This window comes from Pocillopora damicornis, chromosome 5 (genome assembly GCF_964200805.1).
Source record: "Pocillopora damicornis chromosome 5, jaPocDami1.2, whole genome shotgun sequence".
Classification (NCBI taxonomy): Eukaryota; Metazoa; Cnidaria; class Anthozoa; order Scleractinia; family Pocilloporidae; genus Pocillopora; species Pocillopora damicornis.
The window spans coordinates 723,716-745,174 of record NC_142674.1 but is presented as its reverse complement, the minus strand read 5'-3'; the positions used below and the strand labels follow the sequence as shown (position 1 = coordinate 745,174).

The 21,459-nt window shown below is 38.4% G+C and overlaps 1 protein-coding gene across 3 annotated transcripts in view; it reads left to right on the top strand.

The window, feature by feature from the left end:
- The window catches only part of LOC113677250 (stabilin-2), a 48,480-nt gene that overhangs the window by 19,904 nt on the left and 7,117 nt on the right, over positions 1-21,459 (top strand). For all 3 annotated transcript variants that reach the window (XM_089207669.1, XM_089207667.1, XM_089207668.1), the window contains 41 exons: positions 523-634; positions 858-1,044; positions 1,205-1,457; positions 1,687-1,782; positions 2,598-2,693; positions 2,832-2,873; positions 3,145-3,287; positions 3,537-3,642; positions 3,822-3,899; positions 4,482-4,583; positions 5,148-5,252; positions 5,714-5,851; positions 6,435-6,563; positions 6,777-6,836; positions 7,792-7,875; positions 8,531-8,573; positions 9,134-9,286; positions 9,532-9,627; positions 9,932-9,980; positions 10,340-10,413; positions 10,492-10,623; positions 10,863-10,936; positions 11,308-11,382; positions 11,870-11,989; positions 12,559-12,606; positions 12,955-13,053; positions 13,445-13,594; positions 13,777-13,911; positions 14,082-14,141; positions 14,582-14,749; positions 15,294-15,392; positions 16,173-16,316; positions 16,749-16,805; positions 17,249-17,366; positions 17,979-18,122; positions 18,396-18,592; positions 19,317-19,446; positions 19,895-19,968; positions 20,215-20,253; positions 20,632-20,748; positions 20,883-21,008. In XM_089207669.1, coding sequence (XP_089063795.1) covers positions 523-634; positions 858-1,044; positions 1,205-1,457; positions 1,687-1,782; positions 2,598-2,693; positions 2,832-2,873; positions 3,145-3,287; positions 3,537-3,642; positions 3,822-3,899; positions 4,482-4,583; positions 5,148-5,252; positions 5,714-5,851; positions 6,435-6,563; positions 6,777-6,836; positions 7,792-7,875; positions 8,531-8,573; positions 9,134-9,286; positions 9,532-9,627; positions 9,932-9,980; positions 10,340-10,413; positions 10,492-10,623; positions 10,863-10,936; positions 11,308-11,382; positions 11,870-11,989; positions 12,559-12,606; positions 12,955-13,053; positions 13,445-13,594; positions 13,777-13,911; positions 14,082-14,141; positions 14,582-14,749; positions 15,294-15,392; positions 16,173-16,316; positions 16,749-16,805; positions 17,249-17,366; positions 17,979-18,122; positions 18,396-18,592; positions 19,317-19,446; positions 19,895-19,968; positions 20,215-20,253; positions 20,632-20,748; positions 20,883-21,008 — 4,452 coding nt within the window. The remainder of the gene's footprint in view (positions 1-522; positions 635-857; positions 1,045-1,204; positions 1,458-1,686; positions 1,783-2,597; positions 2,694-2,831; positions 2,874-3,144; positions 3,288-3,536; positions 3,643-3,821; positions 3,900-4,481; positions 4,584-5,147; positions 5,253-5,713; positions 5,852-6,434; positions 6,564-6,776; positions 6,837-7,791; positions 7,876-8,530; positions 8,574-9,133; positions 9,287-9,531; positions 9,628-9,931; positions 9,981-10,339; positions 10,414-10,491; positions 10,624-10,862; positions 10,937-11,307; positions 11,383-11,869; positions 11,990-12,558; positions 12,607-12,954; positions 13,054-13,444; positions 13,595-13,776; positions 13,912-14,081; positions 14,142-14,581; positions 14,750-15,293; positions 15,393-16,172; positions 16,317-16,748; positions 16,806-17,248; positions 17,367-17,978; positions 18,123-18,395; positions 18,593-19,316; positions 19,447-19,894; positions 19,969-20,214; positions 20,254-20,631; positions 20,749-20,882; positions 21,009-21,459) is intronic.

The following is a 21,459-nucleotide window of genomic DNA, read 5'->3' as shown; positions in this document are numbered from 1 at the left end:
GAAGGTTCTTTAACGTCCCCCACTAACCAGTACAGAGAAGAGATAGGAGACTGGACCTACGGCTTATCGTCCTTATCTGAGGAGACTAGAATGGCTAACCATTAACCGTTGTCAGAGCTTGGTTGTTTTAAGACCCTGAGCGTGTTGGTCCAGTCTGGGGCTTAAAACCTCGACCTTCTGCACGGCGGTCCGCCGCTCTATAACGTGAGCTAACCTAGCGCGGCATTAAATACACTCTGCTTAAGTATTGATTAGATACAGAATAAATGTTTGATAATTCGCAGGATGTTTAAAACTTGTACTGCCCAAAAACTACATGCTATTCAGACTGAACTGAGACACGTCTACAAAGTTTACTTACTTACTGGCCACTTCGCTCCTCAGACCCATATTGGAAGCAGAACTTTGTCATATTCTGTCTAAATGCACTGTTATGTCGGCAACGTATTGATAGACTTTATCAGAGGTTAATTATGGTATTTAAATAAATGTTGGCAACATTTGTTGTGTTACAACTTACAGTGTGTTGATAAAATCAGTGGCAATGGAACTTGCATATGTCAACCCAACTTCAAGGGAACAGCATGTGAACATTGTCAGGAGAGCAAAAGCTTTGGACCGTTCTGCAATCAAAGTAAGTTGATTAATTTGATATTCATGTATTATTAAAAGACACTTACTTGTCTCTAATTAAATAAATTAAATGCTCCTTCGTGATGTGTTTGTTGTTACTTTCTTTCAATGGTCTCCCATGCGTGGGAACTTTTACCCAGTTCTTAGGTTGTCCTTTGAATACTAGTTCCACCCTAGTAGCAAAAATCGTTCTTAGGATTCTTCCCTTTGCTTGTTCCTCTTAGCTTGCACATGTTTGCATGGCACATGTGACAGTGGCTATCCTCAAGGGAATGGAACATGTAAGGCTGGATCTTGTTCGCCTGGTTTTCATGGTGACAACTGTGACCAACATGATGTCCCATGTCCTGGGTCAGTGAGTCGTCGTTGTCATGCGCATGCCACTTGCCGACGACAAGGAAATATGGACAGGTGAGAAGAAAACTGAGCTGTACCTACCAAGTTTGTAGAGAAACCATAGGGAAAAAACTGTATTGAAATTTAAGGTAACAATACCTGATATCCTAAATACTAGCCCGTTGTGACACTTCTAGTTTCCTTGTCTAATCCATGTAAATCGTCGTAATCCTAGCTGTCAGTGCAACTTTGGCTATGAAGGTTCTGGAATACAGTGCTCTGGAATTGATCCTTGTTCTAAACCTGATCGTGGAGGCTGTCACCATGAGGCAACTTGCACGAAAACTGGGCCAGGTACCAACAACTGTACATGTGATGATGGTTTCCGTGGTGATGGAACAGTATGTGTTGCTATAGATCCTTGTTTAGAGGAAAATGCTGGAGGTTGCCACAGTAATGCCGAGTGTCAGTATGTCGGTCCTGGACAGGTTAGTGAGTTATATATCAATTCGAAGACAATTAGTAGAGTCATTTTTTGCTACAAATTTTATTTCTCTTTTAGCATTGTTATGTCATTTACGGAAAATGTACCCCCTGCCTTATCCATTTGCTACCATCTGGTTGTTTTTACTTGGCCATTGCTTTGATCCTCACCTTGAGAGTGAGGCTTAGGGTGAAAGTGACCATTTTGCATATTAATGCAATTTGTTCTCACAGAGCACATGTATCTGCAAGTCAGGCTACACAGGAAATGGTTCAACATGTTTTGAAGTTAATCCTTGTCTAGTCAACAATGGAGGGTGTTCTCTTGATGTAAGTTGTGTGGCTAATTTGTAAAATACTGTCAATTGAAATTTTTAGAAATTTCAGATTTGAAGATTTTCACTCGCTGTTTGCTTTCAAGTCTTAAGGTCTTCCAGAAGTCAAAACAGTTGTATCAGATTTTGTTCGCAGTACCTGGAATGCTAAAGAAGGGCTAGAGTAGTAGTGTTATAGAAATGTCAGCTTTAAAACTCTTTACGGTGGTTCATTTACTTTACCAATTCAGTTGATAAAATCAAATCATAATGAGTAATTACAGTTCATGTAGGTAAAGAATATAGATTTTTTTGCGTTAACCAACTCTAACTAAAAAAGCAATTCAAATGCAGAGTGCTTTTCGATATTAAACCTAATACGCGTGACTTCATTTTCTGTCTTGTTTAACTTTCCTGGCTTAAGTTTCTAAATACTGAAGGGAACTCTAATATCTTTAGAAAATCAAAAAGTCTGGATTGCGGCGGCTATGTAATGAATTTAAGAAAATAAGCGACACTTTTTAAAAACATGTTTTAACAGTTCTTCTGTCATCTTCAGCTCTGATTTTACAAAGTATATAGTTGAATTTAACGTGTACAACAAAATGCTGATTGGACAAAGTGAACAGTAACAGAGCAATGTATGCAGTCACAAGGAAATTTTAAATTAACACGATTAAGTTGATTATAAAGTGTAGGTTGCTCCCACTGAATGTGGATAGCTTCTTCAATTCAGTTTTACCCTAGTCGTAGCGGAGCTCGCAGCGCGCGCAGCGTAGCCCCATAATTATAGGAAATAGTAGTAATAGGATATATTGTCTTGGCTTTTAGGCAAGGTGTTTGCGAACTGGTCCTGGGAATTACAGTTGTCATTGCATCAGTGGATTCATTGGGAATGGTTATACTTGTCTAGGATCTATTGCTATGGTAGGTAATGATATAAAAAATGAAGAGAGATGTTCAGAAGTTGTCCTGAGGGAGGGACAAAAAAAAATTGAAAATATTGAGAACATTTGTTTCCATCTGAGATTTTGGCTAAATCGTAGCATCTTTTATCTTAAACAGATCATCAGACAGAAAAATTCAAAGCTGGAGAATTTTATCAGGGTAAGTAGATTTATTACTGTCTGACTGCGGTTCAAACCGCTTACAGTTGTATATTTCATGACTTCATAATTTTTTGACTTAAGAGTGGTTTTTGCTGCTTCAACTAAAATAAGAATGACAACAAAATCTTTTCAATTATTGCGGTCCATCAAAGTTAACATAACGATGAATGCGAGGATAATAATGATGAGGATCGTGATGACGAAATTTACTTTTCATGGCATATAAATTGACATGAATTAAAGTTTTTGCTCTTTTCATGTTCAAACAGCAAGGAAACATGCTGCACTATATATCAGACCCAAGGAAGAACATCACTATGTTTGCTCCATCAGTGTCAGCAATTTCACAGTTATCTGATGATGATAGAAAATATTGGACTAATAGCACAGAGAGACTTCAATATCTAATAAGGTACATATATACAAAGGAGGGAAGACTTTCAAGAAACTGTATTTCAAGACAGTTTGGTTTTATCAACTGAGCTGTTATAATAAATTGGCCTCAGTGAAGAGTCTCTAAAGTTGATGTTTCGAGCGTTAGCCCTTCGCGCGAGGTGATTATAGCGAGGTATGACGCAATCCTCGACCAGTCGGAGCGTGCATCACTGTAATCAATTAAACTAAATGTGCTTTAATAACTTTTATGACTTTTTCTTATCAGGTATCATTTGGTGGAGCAAGTGTATAATCTAGAGACGCTGAAAAATGTGCCATCACTGAACACCACGAATAGCCTCATATTAAATGTTACTACTCAGGGTCAAAAGGTAACCAATTATCATTCTTACTAATCTTTGAATGTCAAGCTGTGTTTGCTGTATTTTGGACGCAAGAAACAAAAATTTAAACATTTCCTGTACTCATTGGCAACAAGCTTGCCCGGGCAGAAGTGTTTTGGAGGTGATCATGACTACTTTTTAATAGAAGTTATCATCTTTTATTTCAGGTATTTATTGGTGGAATGGCTCAAATTATCCAAGCTAACATTACTGCAGAAAATGGAATTGTACATATCATTGACCAGGTAAGATTGCGACATGATTCCGCCATATTTGCAACATTTGTATGTTGGTCCACTTTTTTGGTGCTTTGTATTTGTTATACCAAGGTGAATCTTGCAAGCTACTGGCCCCTTACGTCTGAAGCCTATTCCGACCTCATGGGCTTTTTATGAGTAGGAGTACTCCCACGGCCATTGTAGGTAACGTTAGTCGTCCCTTCCCCTTTTGCGATTTGTCAAGTCGCCTTGAATTTTGAGTAATTTCCATTTTTTTCTTTTGTGTGGAGAGAAGCACTGTGAGTGTTAAGTGTCCTGCCTTAGAACATAACGCAATAAAATGGACATAGATCGAACACAAACCATTTGACTTTCAGAGTCTAGCCACTGCAACTATAAATTAGGAACCAACTGGCCAAAATAAACAGTCCGATAGCTGGATTGGGGGAGGCACTTCAAGGTGCTGAATATTATGCTCAAGAACATCACACCAAGTTCTCGAGTTTGATATCCATTAACCTTCGGCGCCGCCATTATGCTCGGAGCAAAGACATTTACGATTGAATTTCTGAGTCTCATATTGGTTATACGTTTTTGCTCTTTATTCAGGTCCTTTTGCCGTCTCGTCTGTCGTACGAAAATGAGCTTCCATTGACGTCGGATCTTCTTAAAAGTATTCCAGAGTTTTCCGATTTCACCAATATCTCACAGGTAATCTTTTGGCTTTACTATTACGAGAAATAGAGTCAGAAGTACACGTTGGCAAAACAAGATTCATCTTTACGCAGCTTTAAAAAATTTCTGTGGGTACAGTTCAAAGTTAACTCCAGTTTTTTTTATCTAGTGTTGTTATGGTAGTCAAAGGTGTCAAAAGATAAACTCAAAATGTTCTGAAAAATAATTGAAACTTTCTTGATACCTTTAAGGAACTCATTGATAGAAAGTTTGACACTATTGATCTGTCAAAGAATCGGTATTTAAAATTTTTACACCATTTTTGATCCACTTTAATTAGCATGGTGATCTACCATTGTATGAGGTAACTCTATGACAGATAATCCATTGGCTTTTTATTTATCATTTTTTCTTATTCTTTCCTTTCGATTTATACTGGCCATTAAAGTGTTATGAATGAATGAATAGATAGACCTGCAAAAAGGAAACAATATTGTAGAAAAACAATTGAACAAAGAAATGAATGGATAGGTAAATTAGGAAAGGCTTATCTGAGTAGCAACCTGGTTAAATGACAAATAATTGAATTTTTTATTTCAGAACATGAACCTATTTTTCTCCCTGGATGCCTGTGAGTCGTGTACTGTATTTGCTCCAACCAACTCCGCTCTCAAAAAATATGCCCTTGTAGACACGCAGACGCTGGTAAGCTTAAGAATACGAAAAAAAATTATCTTCTAAAAGGAACAGGTGCTCCCGTTAGCGGAACCATATAAGTAAAGCTTAATTGTATTTAATATTGACATCACAGCAAACTGTATAAAACATACTAAAATGAACCATTTGATGTTTTTTTGTTTGCATTTGTCATAACGTTCAACAAATGACGTTCGAAGTTTTTCTGTTGGAAGGAAGTGGTTCGAAAGACATGGTTGCTTTGAATTTGTCTGTCCCTGGGTAGTATCTGTCTCTTGAAGCTTATGGCTTTCCTCGTACTTCATCATCGGAAAACTGTTTGTCTTTTAGAAAAGGACATTGTCTGTAGTCAAATGTTACAGCGTATTTTTACACCAAATTACACTTTTGGTCATATGAAGTATTATCATGCTAGATTTAAAATTCAGTCGGTGATTCAACTGACAGTTAAATGATGATGTCTCTTTCAGACGCCAGATGTCCTTAAGTATCATATTGTGAACCAATATCTCACAGAAGAAACAATTCGTAATGGAGAAGAATTCCCATCTTTGCTTGGGAATGGGAGGGATTATCTTGTGAAAATTACCAATCCTAGGAAAGGAATGGTTTGTGTAAAGCTTTTTTGAAATTTTCAAGCTGTACTCATAACAGTGGTAGTAGCCACCCATATGTTGTCAAGTTCCAACCTTTTTTCTGTGTCAAAAAGCGCACAAGACTGAGGCTATTGATGAAGATGTTTCTAAAACTTTTAGTTAATCCAAATGTATAATATAGATCTTAAGGGACTATGTCACATATGACCGTGCAAACCATTCCAAAAGGACAGAGACATGTATCGGTAGTTAAGGGGGTGAGTCTGGAAGAAGTCTTAGAAAAATTCATACAACGATTAATATTATGGAAAAAAAACTCATTTACAGATGTTAGCCTTCCCTATTAATTTTTGAAACACAACGAGACAAATTTAAGATTTTTGGTCTATTTTTTGAGAATAGTTTAGCTTTGTTAACTGCCATTGGCTGATATACTTTTTCTCTTATCGAGTCACCTAATTTCTTTCGTTTAGTTACCTTTTTACCTGACGATGTATTGCTACAATTTTGAGGAGAAACTACTTAATAGTCATTCTTGAGATAGGAAAGACTGGGAGACAATGGACAGCCATCTTTCATATTTTATCCTCAACAGCTGCAAGTCAATGGAATTGATGTTGTCGTCAAAGGTCACAAAGCTAGAAGAGCAATAGTGTATGGCATAAATGGTGTACTTAAACCAGTTAAGAGGAACTGTGATGTTGCTACGAAATCGTCACGTCTCGTAAGTGCCTCAATGAAATGCATACTATCAGATACGAGAGACTTCTTTGTTGAGGGAACCTGATTTGAGCTTTAGCTGAAGATCTTCTTGATAAACCTACTTTCAGATTCTTCTAAAATATAATTTTATCATCAAGTAAACAAGTAGAGCTGATTTTTTAATGGAAACCGTGGACAGTTTGGAATGGTGTAATGTTGTATCTTTGCTTTTCAGGGATACTGTACATATTGCGACGTATTTGTCCCAAGATGTCCAGCGGGCTGGACCAAAATTGTGAGTGACTGAAATTAAGCTTTTGATTTGTTTTAATCTGTTTACTTTCAGTTGATTCTTTGATAATTGAGCTGACTAAACGGAAATAAATTTTCAAATGGAAGCTTTATTTCAGCATCAGTTAAAATTATTGCATTTAATACAAAGTTACCACAACGTTCAGAAAAAATATCAGAAGTGAAATACTGGATGACGTTTCCCATGTAAAACATATGATCCACTGAATTTCTTGCTTTGAGAAGTCACTGTATTGGCTGACGGCAATTAAATGCATATTGGTTTGTAGAACTAAAAAAGTCCGGATCAATGTCAGTATCTGGGCAACTGCCCACCTACCCCTCCCCTAACTCAACAACAGTCAATTGACAACAAGTTAAGGTTAATGTTGGGTTAAGGGAGGGGTAGGTGGGCAGTTGCCCAGTTACTGATATTGATCCAAAAGTCCTTATTCTGGCAGTATGCAGGAAGCTTGTTTCCATGGACTTTGTTAACCCTTTCACCCCTAAGAGTGACTAGCATCTAATTTCTCCTTACAATATCTCCCTTGAATCACACGAGAAGGTCACAAGAATAAAGGAAATGATCACCAACTAAAGAAGCTCTTGATTGTTAAACAAATTCTCCTTATCAGCACCTTAAGAAATTTATGATGAACAGTATGGAGAATATGCATACTGATATTAGGATGTAATAGGTTAAACGGTCAGTCTCCTATAGCTTAGCGGTAAAGTGTCCGAAAAACTAATCGGAAGGTTATAGGTTACAATTCCTACTGGACCACTGTACATTTTTTTTTCCGAGTAGGCTTGTGCCATTCACTGAATAACATCGTCGTTCAGTCCTTGTCCTGTGTAATAGAACCAAAACATCGAACTTCAAATGGCAGCAGTATCAATCATTATATATTCATGGTATAATGGTTTCTTGGTAACCTCTACATTTCTGATCCTTTCAGGGCCATGTGCTGAATACATGTTGGGTTCAAATATTAATCTTCAGGCTCAGAGGCTGCCAAGCACTATGTGAAAAAACTTCTGTAGTATGTAGCAACCATTATCTAAACTGATCAAAAGTTTTATTGTGGTGATTAGCTATTTTCTTTAGCAACCTAATCTAAAAGGGGCTTTGACAATATGGCGATTACTTCTTCTGTTGCCTGTAGAATGTACTCGTGTTAAATATTCATCTCATGGCAATGGACATCCCATAAGCGATTAACAACGAGGACGTGGCAAAACAACAACTTGAAATCGCCGAAATTTGCGTGGGTCTAGAAAGAAATCTCTGACGGAAAATTATTTAAATTTCCATTTGGAACTTAACGCTGCTAACATACGATATACTGGAGATGACGTATGACGTCGTAAGAGACGGTTGAGAGATCCAGCCATGCGCGAAACTCTAAGGAAAGACATAAATTCATTTGTTAATCGATGTATTCTGGAGTATTGCCGTCCTGGCTGCTTAAGGTCCCAAAATTTCACTAACTACAGTGTTTACAGAAACGCTCCCACCTAGGTGATCACAAGTTAGGATTGAATCTTTCCCCGCATGTATCAGTTCCTGTTTCAAATCGATGAATTAAGCACAAAGAGTACTTTTCAGGGTATAGTCGCCATCTACTCTTTTTTGGCCAACCTATCTGCAATAAAACTTTTTGAGAATCTTCCTTAACTTGTTTTGAACTCTTTCAGATCAAGAGATGCTGTGATGGATTCTGGGGTCAAGACTGCCAATGTAGGTTAAGTTGCCTGTGTTACTGTTTTACCGGTTTGGGATAGAGAAATTTGGGAAATTTATGTGCTTTGATTTTAATGCATAAATTGGATGTATATATTGACTACGTTGTTTTTGTTTCCTATGGACCTTGCGCTGTGTTGGGTTGTATAAGTGCGGAAAGCCTGACCTTTGTTTGGCCATTTTAAGATCTAAAGACGTCGTACTTATGTCACCTCATCTTAATAAATTTGGTAGAAATACTTTATTCATGTCTTGGTGAAAACCAGCATAAAGTTCTTGCTCCAGACCCGAGCAGGGTGCACAGTGTTAATAACTAGTGTTCAGATAAGCTCTTATAAAGCCTGGTTGCCGCAAATGGTTGACTTTTGTCGTAGGTCAACATGTGTAACTTTGTAGGGCAGCCGACATTTCTGAAACGAGAGCCCTTAGGCATTTAATACTCACCTTCAAATGGTTCTTAACTGAAAGTGCTTCTCAGTTTTTAGATGATGTGCATAAAATGGTTGTTTTTGGCTCACTTCTTTACTATAGACATTATTATCACCTCTTCTTTTTAGTATGTCCTGGAAATGTTACCAACCCGTGTTCTGGTCATGGCGCCTGTGATGATGGCAAAACTGGAAGTGGTCACTGTCAGTGTGATGCAAACTTCACTGGTACTGCATGTGAGAAATGTATTCTTGGAAAATATGGAAGTAACTGTACAGGTGGTGAGTATCTGTTTAGTTAAAATGCTCCAAGTAACTTCCTTTTCTTCCACAGGGTTTTAGATTTTGGCTGCACTGAAAAATGATTGTTTTTGAGGTTATTACCACTGCAATGTTTGCAAAAGACGTTGTCTTGTTTGTAACAGTGCATTGCGCTGGCCTTTTTCTCTTACTTAACTTAATGAACCTTCTATAATCATTCAGAGACTCGTGTCACTGAAAATTTTTTTATTTTCTTGTCTTGTCAGAATGCAAATGCACTAATGGAGTTTGTAATGATGGTATTAATGGCGATGGAGGATGTTTCTGTCACCATGGTTGGAAAGGACCTATTTGCAATACCTGTAAGTTCGTATTTTCGAAACAATTTGTGATAAAACAAAATTAGGAGAGCTTGCTATCCTTTGCTGTAAATGATCTGTTTAATTGCTCAGCAAAAAAGAAACAAACAAACAAACAAATAAACAACAGCAAGGGTTGGAAATGAGCGCTTTGAGATAAGCTTGCGTGGAAGAATGTCACTTTGACACCTTTCCTGCTTGTAAGTGCTGTTAACAGCCTCTGTAGAAGTCTGCATTTGACTTGATTCAGGAAGTCTGTGGTTTATCTTGGTATTTTTGAATGTTTGACATATTTATTTTTTCATAGCTGCAAATTTTGACAACTGCCTTCCAACCAATTGTAGTCGACATGCCACGTAAGTACCAAACTTAAGGATATGGAAAGCTTTTTTCAAGTCCTTTGTGAAGCATTGCCGATGTCCTACTTTTGGAGTGACAACTATAAACTATTCATCGGTGGAAAAGTTGTGAAACCTGCCACGCTGTTACAATTTTGTTTCCGACTGTCGACCTGTTCGGAAAATAAGGGCTTGTTCGATCGAAATGAACAATGTCCTTTGAATAATTGTTTAAGTATTGAATTTGATGAGAGAACCGAAATTTCTGTATCCATAGGTGACGATCTGGTTAACAACAGCTTTTTGATTGTGAAGTATAAAGTATATCACTCATCTTTCAATTATCAGTTCGTGATTTTATTTTATCGTTTTACCAGATGCCGCGGACCAAGTGGCAGTGGTAGATGTGAATGTGATTTTGGTTACACAGGCAATGGAACCTACTGCACAGGTCAATTTTTTGTTCCATCTCTTTATTAATTCAAGGTTCTGCTGGAGTACTCATGTAGATGTTCATTTTTATTTACAGAAATTAATGCATGCGCTGTCAACAATGGTGGCTGTCATCAAAATGCCACATGTGTTAAGAATATAACTCTGCCTGGCTCTAGATCTTGCAAATGTAATGCAGGATTCACTGGAGATGGGTTTGTCTGCTTGGGTAAGTGAAACATACTGTTTAGTTGATTGGTGTAAGTTCCCAACAGAATTTCCATTCTAACTGCTTGACTTCTCTTAATTGCTTTTATAGCAAATGGGTATGATTTTTGGTTTTATAACATTTACACAAAATGAGACCGGGAGATTCGTTCTTTCTCGTGAGACTCCCACATAGGTTTGAGTGGTTGGCACACCTGCCACATCTATCGATCAAAACTACTGATATCTTTTCTTAAACAGAAATAGATCCATGTCAGCGTAATAATGGTGGCTGCCATATCAATGCAACTTGCTTCAACACAGCTCCCGGGCAGGTGAGAGATAATTACTTAGTCCGGCGCCTGCAATTCAAAACAGAATTGTGTCATTGCGTACAATGATAATGATGAACATTGACTGTTATTTCAAAAGAGAAATATAATCGTTTGTCCTATGATGTGGTCACTTCGGGTGTGGTTCGCGACGTTTCGACTGCATACCGCCAGTCTTCTTCAGGCGATGAGGTCGATTGAGTATGCGAACTTAATCGAAACGTCGCGATCCACATTCGAAGTTACCACATCGTGAGACAAACAATTATATTTCTCTTTTGAAGTGTTATTTACCACGATGAATAACCTCAACCTATTTTACGATATAAATTATTGATATAATCAGTCTTTAAAGTTACCTCTTATCTTTTTAGAGAAACTGTTTTTGTAAAAAGGATTTCTCAGGAGACGGTGTTAGCTATTGTTTTGGTGTTAATCCATGTGATGTGGTAAGTAACCTGGCTAATCGTTAATGTTTGATTTCATCGATAAGAACCTAGGAAATACATGTTTGCCGTTTAGATTTCCAAATTGTTTTGCATGATGGTATTAGTTATATCGTTGCTGTTCGTTCATTATTGGACATTTTGGGCAAAGTCTAAGGTGAAGTGATATTTCTTTCATATCTTAATGTTGACACCATAAGTTGAATATAGTCAAGCCACTCTTTTCGGTTTTCTTGTTTCAATTTTGGGGATAAAAAGATTAAAAAGTCCTCATAGAATCATTGAATTGTCATATCTTATACAATATATATCAATTTTTTTAAAATCATAATGATTGTCTTGTAGAGCTCATCATCTAGCACCACCCCTCTCCCTTTGTTTTTACTTAGGTTGTAGGTTCAGTGGTTTAGGGAGGGTGTGTAGTAACACGGAAAAACGTGTTTATTTCCTAAACTTGATCCTTTTGATCTTGTTGTATGGTTTTTGTCAGGGCAATGGAGGGTGTAGTGACAGAGCTATTTGTCAACAAGTTGGACCGCACCAAAGGACGTGCAAGTGCAGGAAGTTTTACTTTGGTGATGGTATCACATGTATTGGTGATATATCAGAGGTAATGACAAAATACCCGTTGAACAGCTTGTTCAATGAGAGAAATGAGAATACCATTAGTATGTAGAAAGTAAATTTTACTATGACCTGTGGATGAGATTCGAAATGATGTAATTGATCTTCTACTATTTCTTGGGAGGTCATAACAGAAAAAGAAGTCTATAACACTCGAACTTTGAACAGGGATTGAATCGGTATATCCCTTCCAACTGAGCGTTGAGGCGGAATGTATATGGGTTCCTTGTTTCTTGTCGAGGAATACATCATAAATATTTTGTCTGAATTAAATGATATTTTGAGCTAAAGCGGACATGAAAAGTCTTAGAATGATCTTCATAAGTTAATTGCTCAAAATTCATCGCAGAGAGAAAAAGAGGTTTGAAAAAATTCAAGCTTTGAAAGTGACTGAGTGTAGTTTGTTGCTGACTGTTTCAATTCTGACAATTCGATGGAGCAGTGCGAGTGAACCCAAAGTATCTACCCGTAATAGGTGTTTAACTCATAGAGGTCAGAGGTCAGAGGTCAGCTGCTGATTCAATTAAATTTATTGATTCCTTTTTGTCGTTTAAGGCTCTAAAGCTTGATCCCCAACTGTCAGGTGTGGACATGCTACTCAGGGTGAGGCAAAACTGGCTATTAATTTTCTTTTCCTTAGTTTCATTTGGAACCATAGCTTAGGTTTAGAATAAATGAATTCCGCATCATGTAGCCAGTATGAATGCTTTAAATACCTTTCCTTTGGAACCGTTGTCCTCCAACCTTTTACTTTCTCTAGTACTCGATAGATTTTCCATTGATTGACTGTACTTGGAATTGCCTATTGATCTTCCTGTATGCCTATTTGTCTGTCTTTTTGTCGTTGTTCGACTTTTCAATGTGACTTTTCATGTTCAACTTGAATTGAAACTTTTCGTTATGCTATGATGACTGAGATGTTTGTCTTTGTGCGTGTATTTTTCTTTCCAGAAAAATGGTCTGGACAAACTGCTAGCTTCTCATGGACATTTTAACCTTCTCGCTCCAGTAAATGCTGCTTTAGGCAGTTTACAACCACAATCTCGCAAGGTACTGATAGCATAACTGGCACACTTTCTAAAATAATTGTACGAGTTGTAATACATCGCCTAACGTATTCAATTCAAGTGCACAAACATAAATGTTCAATATTTTACAACCAGAACTGGACTGGACAGCACAGGGAAAAAACCTCCTTGGCCGTTAGTTTTTGGAAAATTCTTACCGGCTTAGCCACAAGAGGAAGTGTCCAAAACAAATGTTTTACTTCGGTACAATACATATTGATTTAGTTCCATGAAAAAGTACTAAAAACAATTGAATTCAAGCCTTGAGAAATTCGAGCTTCTCCGCAAGATCCAAATTTGTTTTAGGTTAAACTAAATACACATTTAAACAGGCTAGAATTATCCAGAAATTTTCATCTTTTATTTATTTGCAGCGTCGTAGTGTTCCGTCATCAGCTGAGGAAGAGTTGAATTTACTGAAATATCTTATAATTGGCTGTTCAACGATTCCTACCGACAACAGTGATGATTATGCAGCTAACTTTACTACTCTGCTTGGAGCAACTATTTCAGTAAAAACAGAGGTAACTGTCTCTTGGGTTCTTATCAAAATGTTAAGTCAGTCAAGAGCTTAAAGTCCACCCTTCAGGAACTTAAATCTGTTTCGAAGCTTAGACAGGCTCCTGTTGTTTGGCAATAACCGCGCCCGAAATAATTCACCATTTTCTTTTTACTTTTTTTTTTAACTTTACTGCATTTATTCCAGGGGAACGTTACATCGATCATCGATCAATATGGCAACATTTCCAGAGTAGTTGGAGTGTACGAGTCATCAAATGGCGTGATAATGAAACTGGATAATTTACCCACCCCACCTAAGTCTATGGATAGCACAGTACAGGTATGCGGTTTAACATTTGGAAATAAAATTTTGTGAAGGCAGGGTGGCCTAGAGAGGAAGGAACCCGACTTGCAATACGGAGGATTGGATCTCTTTTCTCCACACACCTCTCTCCCCGCAAATCAATAACCCGTTTCGCTAAAGACCTTGGTCTTCTTTTTTGCCCTTAGGGATCTTATCTCGACGTGGCTAATAGACTTGGATACAAGGAGTTTGTTAAACTGGTCAAGGTTTGTGAGCACTAATCGACTCTTGCTTGGTGCTTTTCAGTTCTTTTTTGTTAAACGATGTGGGATTTCTTTTTTTAAACCTATCGTTTCAATCTCTTTCATTACCTTCTTTAGGTCAGAGCTTAGCATGTGTATTAACAGCTGTTTCGAGAAAGGTTTCGGGAGGGAAAGCGTCAAAGCGCACGCCACAACCTCGGAAGGCATTGTGGGTAGCTTTTAGGTCACGGTTTCAGGGAAATCTAAATATATCACTCTAGGGAGGACCAAACATGGCGGGTTTGAAGATTTCATTTCTTTATTTCAGTTATTAAAATTTATTTATTACCAGTACCAGACACCCAGGTAACCTTCGAGTTTGTCGCGTGCATTTTTGTCCTTTTATTCAACAACCTTCTTCGAAACAGTTGTTTACGAAAAAAATGTATGTTATTACTTCACAGTTAGCAGGATTGAAGAACATCCTAGATGTTCCGGTGAACAGAGCTGTTCTTATGTTTTGGCCAACTGATGATGCTATAAAAGCTGTGCCTGACGACTTAAGGGCACGACTCACTGATCCTTCACATCTGGCTCGATTTGTAAAATACCACGTTGTCACCCAAATTCACGTAAGTTAATCAGTAAACTTAAACAAAGATTACAAAATCTAACGCCCTGACGAATGGTGAATGTTCGAAGCGCCAGCTTTAGAAACTCTTTCCGATAGACAATTTACGTTATCATCTCAGTTGATAGAACCAAATTATCTTATATTGTCGACGCAGCACCACAGTTTCTTCAGAATCTCTCCCACGTTATACGTTCGTTAAAATGTCAATGGCTTGTAATGATGGTTTGAAAAAATGGCAACATTTGAAGTCAGAGAAAAGATGCTTCAATTCGGCTTTAACTCCTGTCTGCCTTTCATCAAATGATCCACAAAGCAAATTGAGTGGAAATTTTTAAAGTTTTTTCTTAAAAATTAGAATGTACTTTTACAGGAACTTGATCACAAATAGATAAAATAAATCGTATTTTTCCTGTAGGTGAAACAACTCGAACCCAACCAATTTACTCAAAATCAAAGCTAACTTTAGCAGATGACTGCCATATGTTCTTGAATGTGTACGAAAAGTCAATTAATGGTTGCTTGAATCAATTCTTTCTTTGCAGTCGGATTTTAGTACTCAGTCCTTCTTGAGAAGTGGTGCAGGGTTAGAATTGCGAACATTTGGAGGAACGAGTTTATTTGTATCTTGCAAAGGAGGAAAGGTAAGTTACAGTGCGTGGTGAATCCGCAGAAAACTGAAAAGTTTTACTACACCTTTTTGTAGAATAGAAATTAAGTGCTCTTTCTATTGGCTGACCCTGAAAAAGCGTATTGTTCTTAAGTCGCCTTCTGCCTACGATTTAATATATGTTCCTGTGTTCCAAACTTCCGCGCTACGATCACGTCACGATCTTAACTCTTTTGGAAAGTCAAAGCTCTTTTTTGGGGCCCGGCACGAGGACGAAAAGCATTTGTTGATGACGATCGAAAGAAGTGATCGAAATCACCAAAGAGACTCGGGCCACCTTCTTAATCTAGTAGAATTCTACAAGGTTTGATTCAGCTGCGATGCTGTGAGCAGAAATGAGATGGTAGTCACTCTTAGTGGTCAATGGGACCATAATGCTTGATCATTATCAGTATCTGGGCAACTGCCCACCTACCCCTCTCCTAACCCAACATTAACCCTAACTTGTTATCAATTGACTGTTGTTGGGTTAGGGGAGGGGTAGGTGGGCAGTTGCCCAGATACTGATATTAATCTCATAATGCTTGATCAATATGCTCTCTGCTAAGTTTGTCTCTCAATGCGGTCGAACATTAGGGCACAGCGTACTAAAGGTGGCGGTTGCCTGTTTTAGTGTACCAGATGGAAGCGAAACTTATCTCTGCATAAAATAATTTGGGGTTAGAAACGAGTCATCCCCATTCCTTCGTTATTTTTAGTACTGTCATACATCATGGGATAGTTAAAATGACTCTTTTGCTTGTTTTTACTGTAGGGCGATCTTTACGTAAATGGTGAAAGCAAGATTGTTGCAAGAGACATACACTTCTTTGGTGGTGTTGCTTTCGGAGTGGATTCAGCTCTTTTTCCTTTTGGATTTGGAGGCAACTGTGATGAGATCATGGACACTAAAATTACGGTATTAAGCTCTTTTTGATCAGGTACTTAAAACCAAAATCAAAGTAATCGCAACGGCCAATGAGAAGAAAGGAAAATATGACGAGGAGCCAATGAGAACTCAAATAAAAAACAGGCAAAGGGCCAGAAGCGCGGGAAAAAAGGCTGTAACCGAGGCGTGATTGGTTTTAGGTTTGCTGTAGATTGAAGGAATCAACATTGTAAAGGGGAGAGGAGTGGGACTGCCTGGTGAGAAATACGTGTTATTTGGCCCTTCTTTTCACAGAAGTGTCCAAAAGCTCTTCTCCAAGATTGTAATGTCTCTGTGTGCCCCTCCCTGACTCCAGTTTTCATCCATCCTCTTTTTTAATTTAAGCTGTCTGGTTGACAAGTGTCTCAGTTTTCCCCTGTTTCAGGCTTTGCTTAATTTCTGTAAAATTCCTCACCTTTATAGGGTCAGTGTGGAAATTGTTTTGTCCCTGTGAGCTGTCCACAAGAGACTACCCTTGTTGTGAGTAGTGTGTAACTAATGTTAGTGACAATGCTTTCCAATTTCACCCTGTCGTGTGGTTTTAGTCAAACTTCCTTTTTGATTTTGCCGGAACTGGAAAAATAGTAGTGCTCTTCATTTAATAAGAGCTGTCATTATTTATTTTTCTATTTTTGCAATCGGCCTAGATCAGGAGGGGGGAAAAAAGGGTCATCATAATATTGGGAACTAAAGGATTATTCACCTCCCGAAAAAGGTGCCGGCAAAATTGAAGGGACAAAAAAAACCACTCGTTAAATATCAAACGCTAAGGATGTGAAATGAAAAAAAATAATGATCTTACTTTAAGTTGAGATTCAACCATTTATCTTCAACACCGGCGATGACTTCCTGGGGATAAGAATTGAACTGATATGTTGACAATTTGAGGGATCTTAAAATGCGCCTTTATCTTGCTCTTTCAGGGCGTAACGAATCATAACTGCACCTACAATGGTGATTTGGTAGGATGTCAGCCCATCTGTTTACAGCGTCAACGGCTGAAGAGATGCTGTAAAAACTTTTATGGACCAGATTGCGTGGGTAAGGCATCCTCTCTTGTGAGTGTGCTCTTTTGCTGTAATTAACTGGGTAACTGTGTGGATGTCTCTAAAATTATGTAACTGCGGTTCTATATTATCATAATCAAAGTTGTCTTTCTTAGATTGTTTGTTACGATCTCTTAAGAAAATGGAGTTTGGTTCCATGGTAGTGAGCGGAGTTTGTCAGGCTTCGGATCGCTTTTTTTTTTTTTTTACATTGTTATTCTACATGGCGAGATTATAGACTAAAAGACTTTCACCTGCTAAGAAAGAAGTTTTAGGCGGTCAGGCTGCTGTTAAGAGAAGTAACTCTCTCGCTTGTCACGTATGAATCATCGTATCATATGGCTTTGCAAAACAGAAATAGTTCCATATGCGCTTGCTACAAGATCAACCACAACTGTACTAAGTCCACCAATTCCATCAACTCCACAAACTACAGATTTCGAGGAGTTTCTGGTAACTTAGTCAGCGGAGCATCGGATCGCACAAAGTATAGGTCTCCGCCTCGAGTCCTTGAAAGGACTCAGATTTTTCCTTGTTTCACATCATTGTTTTAGTCAGCCCTGCAACTCTATCGTGTTTTAACACAGTTCTTGTACTCCTGACACAGCTTGCCCAGGTGGTGTTCAATTGCCATGTAGCAGGCGTGGCTTGTGTATTGACGGGCTGACAGGGAGTGGCCAGTGTGTGTGTGATGCGTCTTATAACGGCACAGCTTGTGAACAATGTGTGAATAGCACTGAGTCCTGTCCAGGTATGTAATGATTCACTTCCTTCTCTACTCTACCTTTGACTCAGGAACGACCAAAAAATTAATAATCCTTGCAATTTCAATACATTTTCAAGCGAAAATGCGATGAGAAGAAAAAGGAACGTCAAATATGTGATAACGCTAGATTTAGCACCAAATTCTTAGAAGAATATGTGTAAAACAAGAAATTCCGGGCTATCTCTCTTTACTTTTGATGTATGTAAGTAATTAAGAAGAATTTGTAATTTTGTTCTGTTTTTTTCTCATTTCTTTTAGCACCATCAGTGGACTGCGAGGCAGACAATGGTGGCTGTCACGTGTTTGCCACCTGCACTAAAACTGCCCCGAATCGTTTGACGTGCTCGTGTAATTCCGGTTACCAAGGAGATGGATATTACTGCCAAATGATTGATGAGTGTGCAAGTAACAACGGCGGGTGTGGTGAGAACGCAACCTGCTTGTTTACAGCACCAGTAAGTACCCATAAACCACACCTTTGAAGATACAGTAGTTGCTGTCTGGTATTTTGGCTTAAATTGTTTGCTCCCGCACCGTCTCACACGGCAGCCTTAACCCTTTAACTCCCATAAGTGACCGAGACAGAATTTCTCCTTACAATATCAATACAATATCAAGCAGACAAGTGATGAGAATAAAGAAAAATATCAATAAGGGGATTATAAGTTGATCCAATATCAAATTCCCCAAACTAACATCACGAGAATTGTATGGCAGACAGTAAAGAGAATTACTAATGACATCTTGGGAGTTAAAGGGTTAAGCTGGAAAATGCTGCCCATGGACTGTTAAAAATGCCTTGTATCGTCAAGATTCGTTTGAGCAATTGGTAAGCAAGCACCATTTTTTTCTAATACGTACAAGTGTAGTGAAGGATAGAGAAGTTTCACATGGACTACAAATCACAAAATTAGCACATGTAAGAAAAATTTTCGAAGTCGCACAATCTTAGAAGTGGTTTCCTTCAATTTTACGAAATATAATTTTAACCTCTTTTTGGGTTTCATACCAAGCCCTGTAGTGTCTCTGTGTCGTTTTTCTTCGGTTTGTGGCCGGTTCTGCTGTTTTTGCCCTCGTCTTGGAAAAAAAAGGAAACTCACTCTCCAGTAACTGACTAATCCAGTCGTATCAAACGCTACTGTGATTTTCTGGAAATTAAAGTTAACATTTCTTTTTCAGGGACGAAGGCGCTGTGTATGTAAAGCAGGCTTTTACAAAGTAGGCTCCAGTTGTCGTGCTCACCGGCCAATGTCGCCCTGTGCCATAAACCATGGCGGCTGCTCTGTTCATGCTGACTGTACTGATAACGGTAAAGTACAACAATGTGCACTCTATATCCCCCCTAGGCAAAATTGTGCGCACTTGGCTCAGCCAGACAGTTGCGTCTTCTTGTGAGGAACCACGGGTTGGTTGTCATTTGAAAACCGATGTCAACCAAGGCTGTCAATGAGTTGAAAAAGAGAAAGCAAAGAAGAAATAGGGGGTAGCCAGATTATCGTGGACGCCATGTTTTTGTTTTGGTCAGCTCAATTGCAAGGCTGTGAATTATTCAGTTAAAATGTCCTAGGCGTCCCACGTACTAGCTCAAACTCTCAAGCAAATTCTGAACGTGGAATCGATTGATTCACTTTTCTCAGTTCGACAGTTCCTTAGCTAAATTCAGTTCTCATTTCATTATAATTTTGTCAAATTGAAAGACGAGCTGATTTCTTTTTGAAATCAGTTCAAATAATGTTTTATTTCTTGTTGAATTGCAGGCCAGGAGGCCAGCTGTGCCTGCCGTCCGGGTTTCACTGGAGACGGCTTTTCTTGTGGAGGAACCATTCTACAGGTAAGCAGATTTTTTGTCTTTTTAACCCTTTCCACCCCTCCCCCCTCCTCCTTCAGCCCTTGTCTTTTGTGCCTTGCCTGATGGTCTCTATAATAAATTCCAATATCCGTGGATCTGTGCGCCTTGAACGTTGCCCATTTTGGACAGGATTTTGTTACCATGATGTCGACTTCTTATGGCAAGTTTTGTACCCTTACAGCCAAGTTAAGATTTTCCTTAAGTTGAGTTTTTGTCTTTTCTTTTCAGGTCGTCAGAGAAACTCAGAGTGCCACTGAATTCTACAAGGTATCACGTTTTTCCAAGGGCAATATAATCTTTCGTATCATTCTTTACTCTGAATGGCCTGTTATAAGGAGGAGTTAGCTAACGTTAAAATCTTACGACCATACACGGGTTCACCATTTTGTTATTTAGGCTTTCCTCTGGTCTATTATCCACCCCTCGGAAGAAATTTCTTTCTTTTCGGAACCAAAAATCCAGGATGGCCAAACTGAGTGCTCGCTCGTCAAAGATACGTCCCCAATCTAGCCAGAAATGGAGTGGTTGTGTATGGTTTTAATGAGATATTGTATTAGTTATGAACTTTCATTTGTTCAGAACAGATGAAGTAGTTAGCTCTATGATATATCAATGGTTTGCTTTTTGTTTTGCTGGCAATTCCAGGTACTCTACCAACTGATTACTTCCAGCGCACAAGCGACGACTTTATACCAAGACCTGGCATCGTTTTCAAAGTCCTTCACAGTGTTTGTGCCTGTCAATAGTGCGGTTCACTACAAGGTGACAGTCATCTCAATGTTTCTTTAGATAGTTTTCCTTAAATTCATCATAGTTACTGTATCTCACAATTACTCTGAGAAGTTTCAGGAGAAAATGGAAGAAAATTTTCTCCAATTTTTTTCTTATTGTCACAGAAATTCACGCTGTATTTTATGAAGAATCACATTGTGTCAGGAAGGCATCCATTGAACAACATAAATGACGACTTAACGATGACAACGTTGGCTGGGACTACACTGCACATCAAAAAGCTGAGAAATGTAAGATTTACAAACTAGACGAGTGTCCCTAACTTCTGACAGATTTAACTTGTTTGGCGAGTATTAGCGCGGTTACAGTAGCCTGCTGTATACGCCAATGATAATTATGAAAGGTAGTGTGGTAAGGTTTAACCAAGTCGACCGTAGCTCTTCCTTTCATTGCTCCATACTCCATGGGGCTTTCGCATGCGCATTATTTCCACGCGCAACTGTCCCGCAGAGGTTGAGAAATGCCGGGCTTTTCTTAGTTGCCAAAGATCGTAAGAGAGTTTTGCGTTTTGTGATCCAAAGTGTAATCTTCTCTGTTATGTAAAAATAGAGCATTTCCCGGTGCTAGCAAAGAAGTTATCCTCGGAAATGAGGATAAAAAAAATGCTCTCATAATTCAACTTACGAAACATTAGGGCATACTTTCTAATTTAGAGTTGCGTTTAACTTCATAATTTTACTA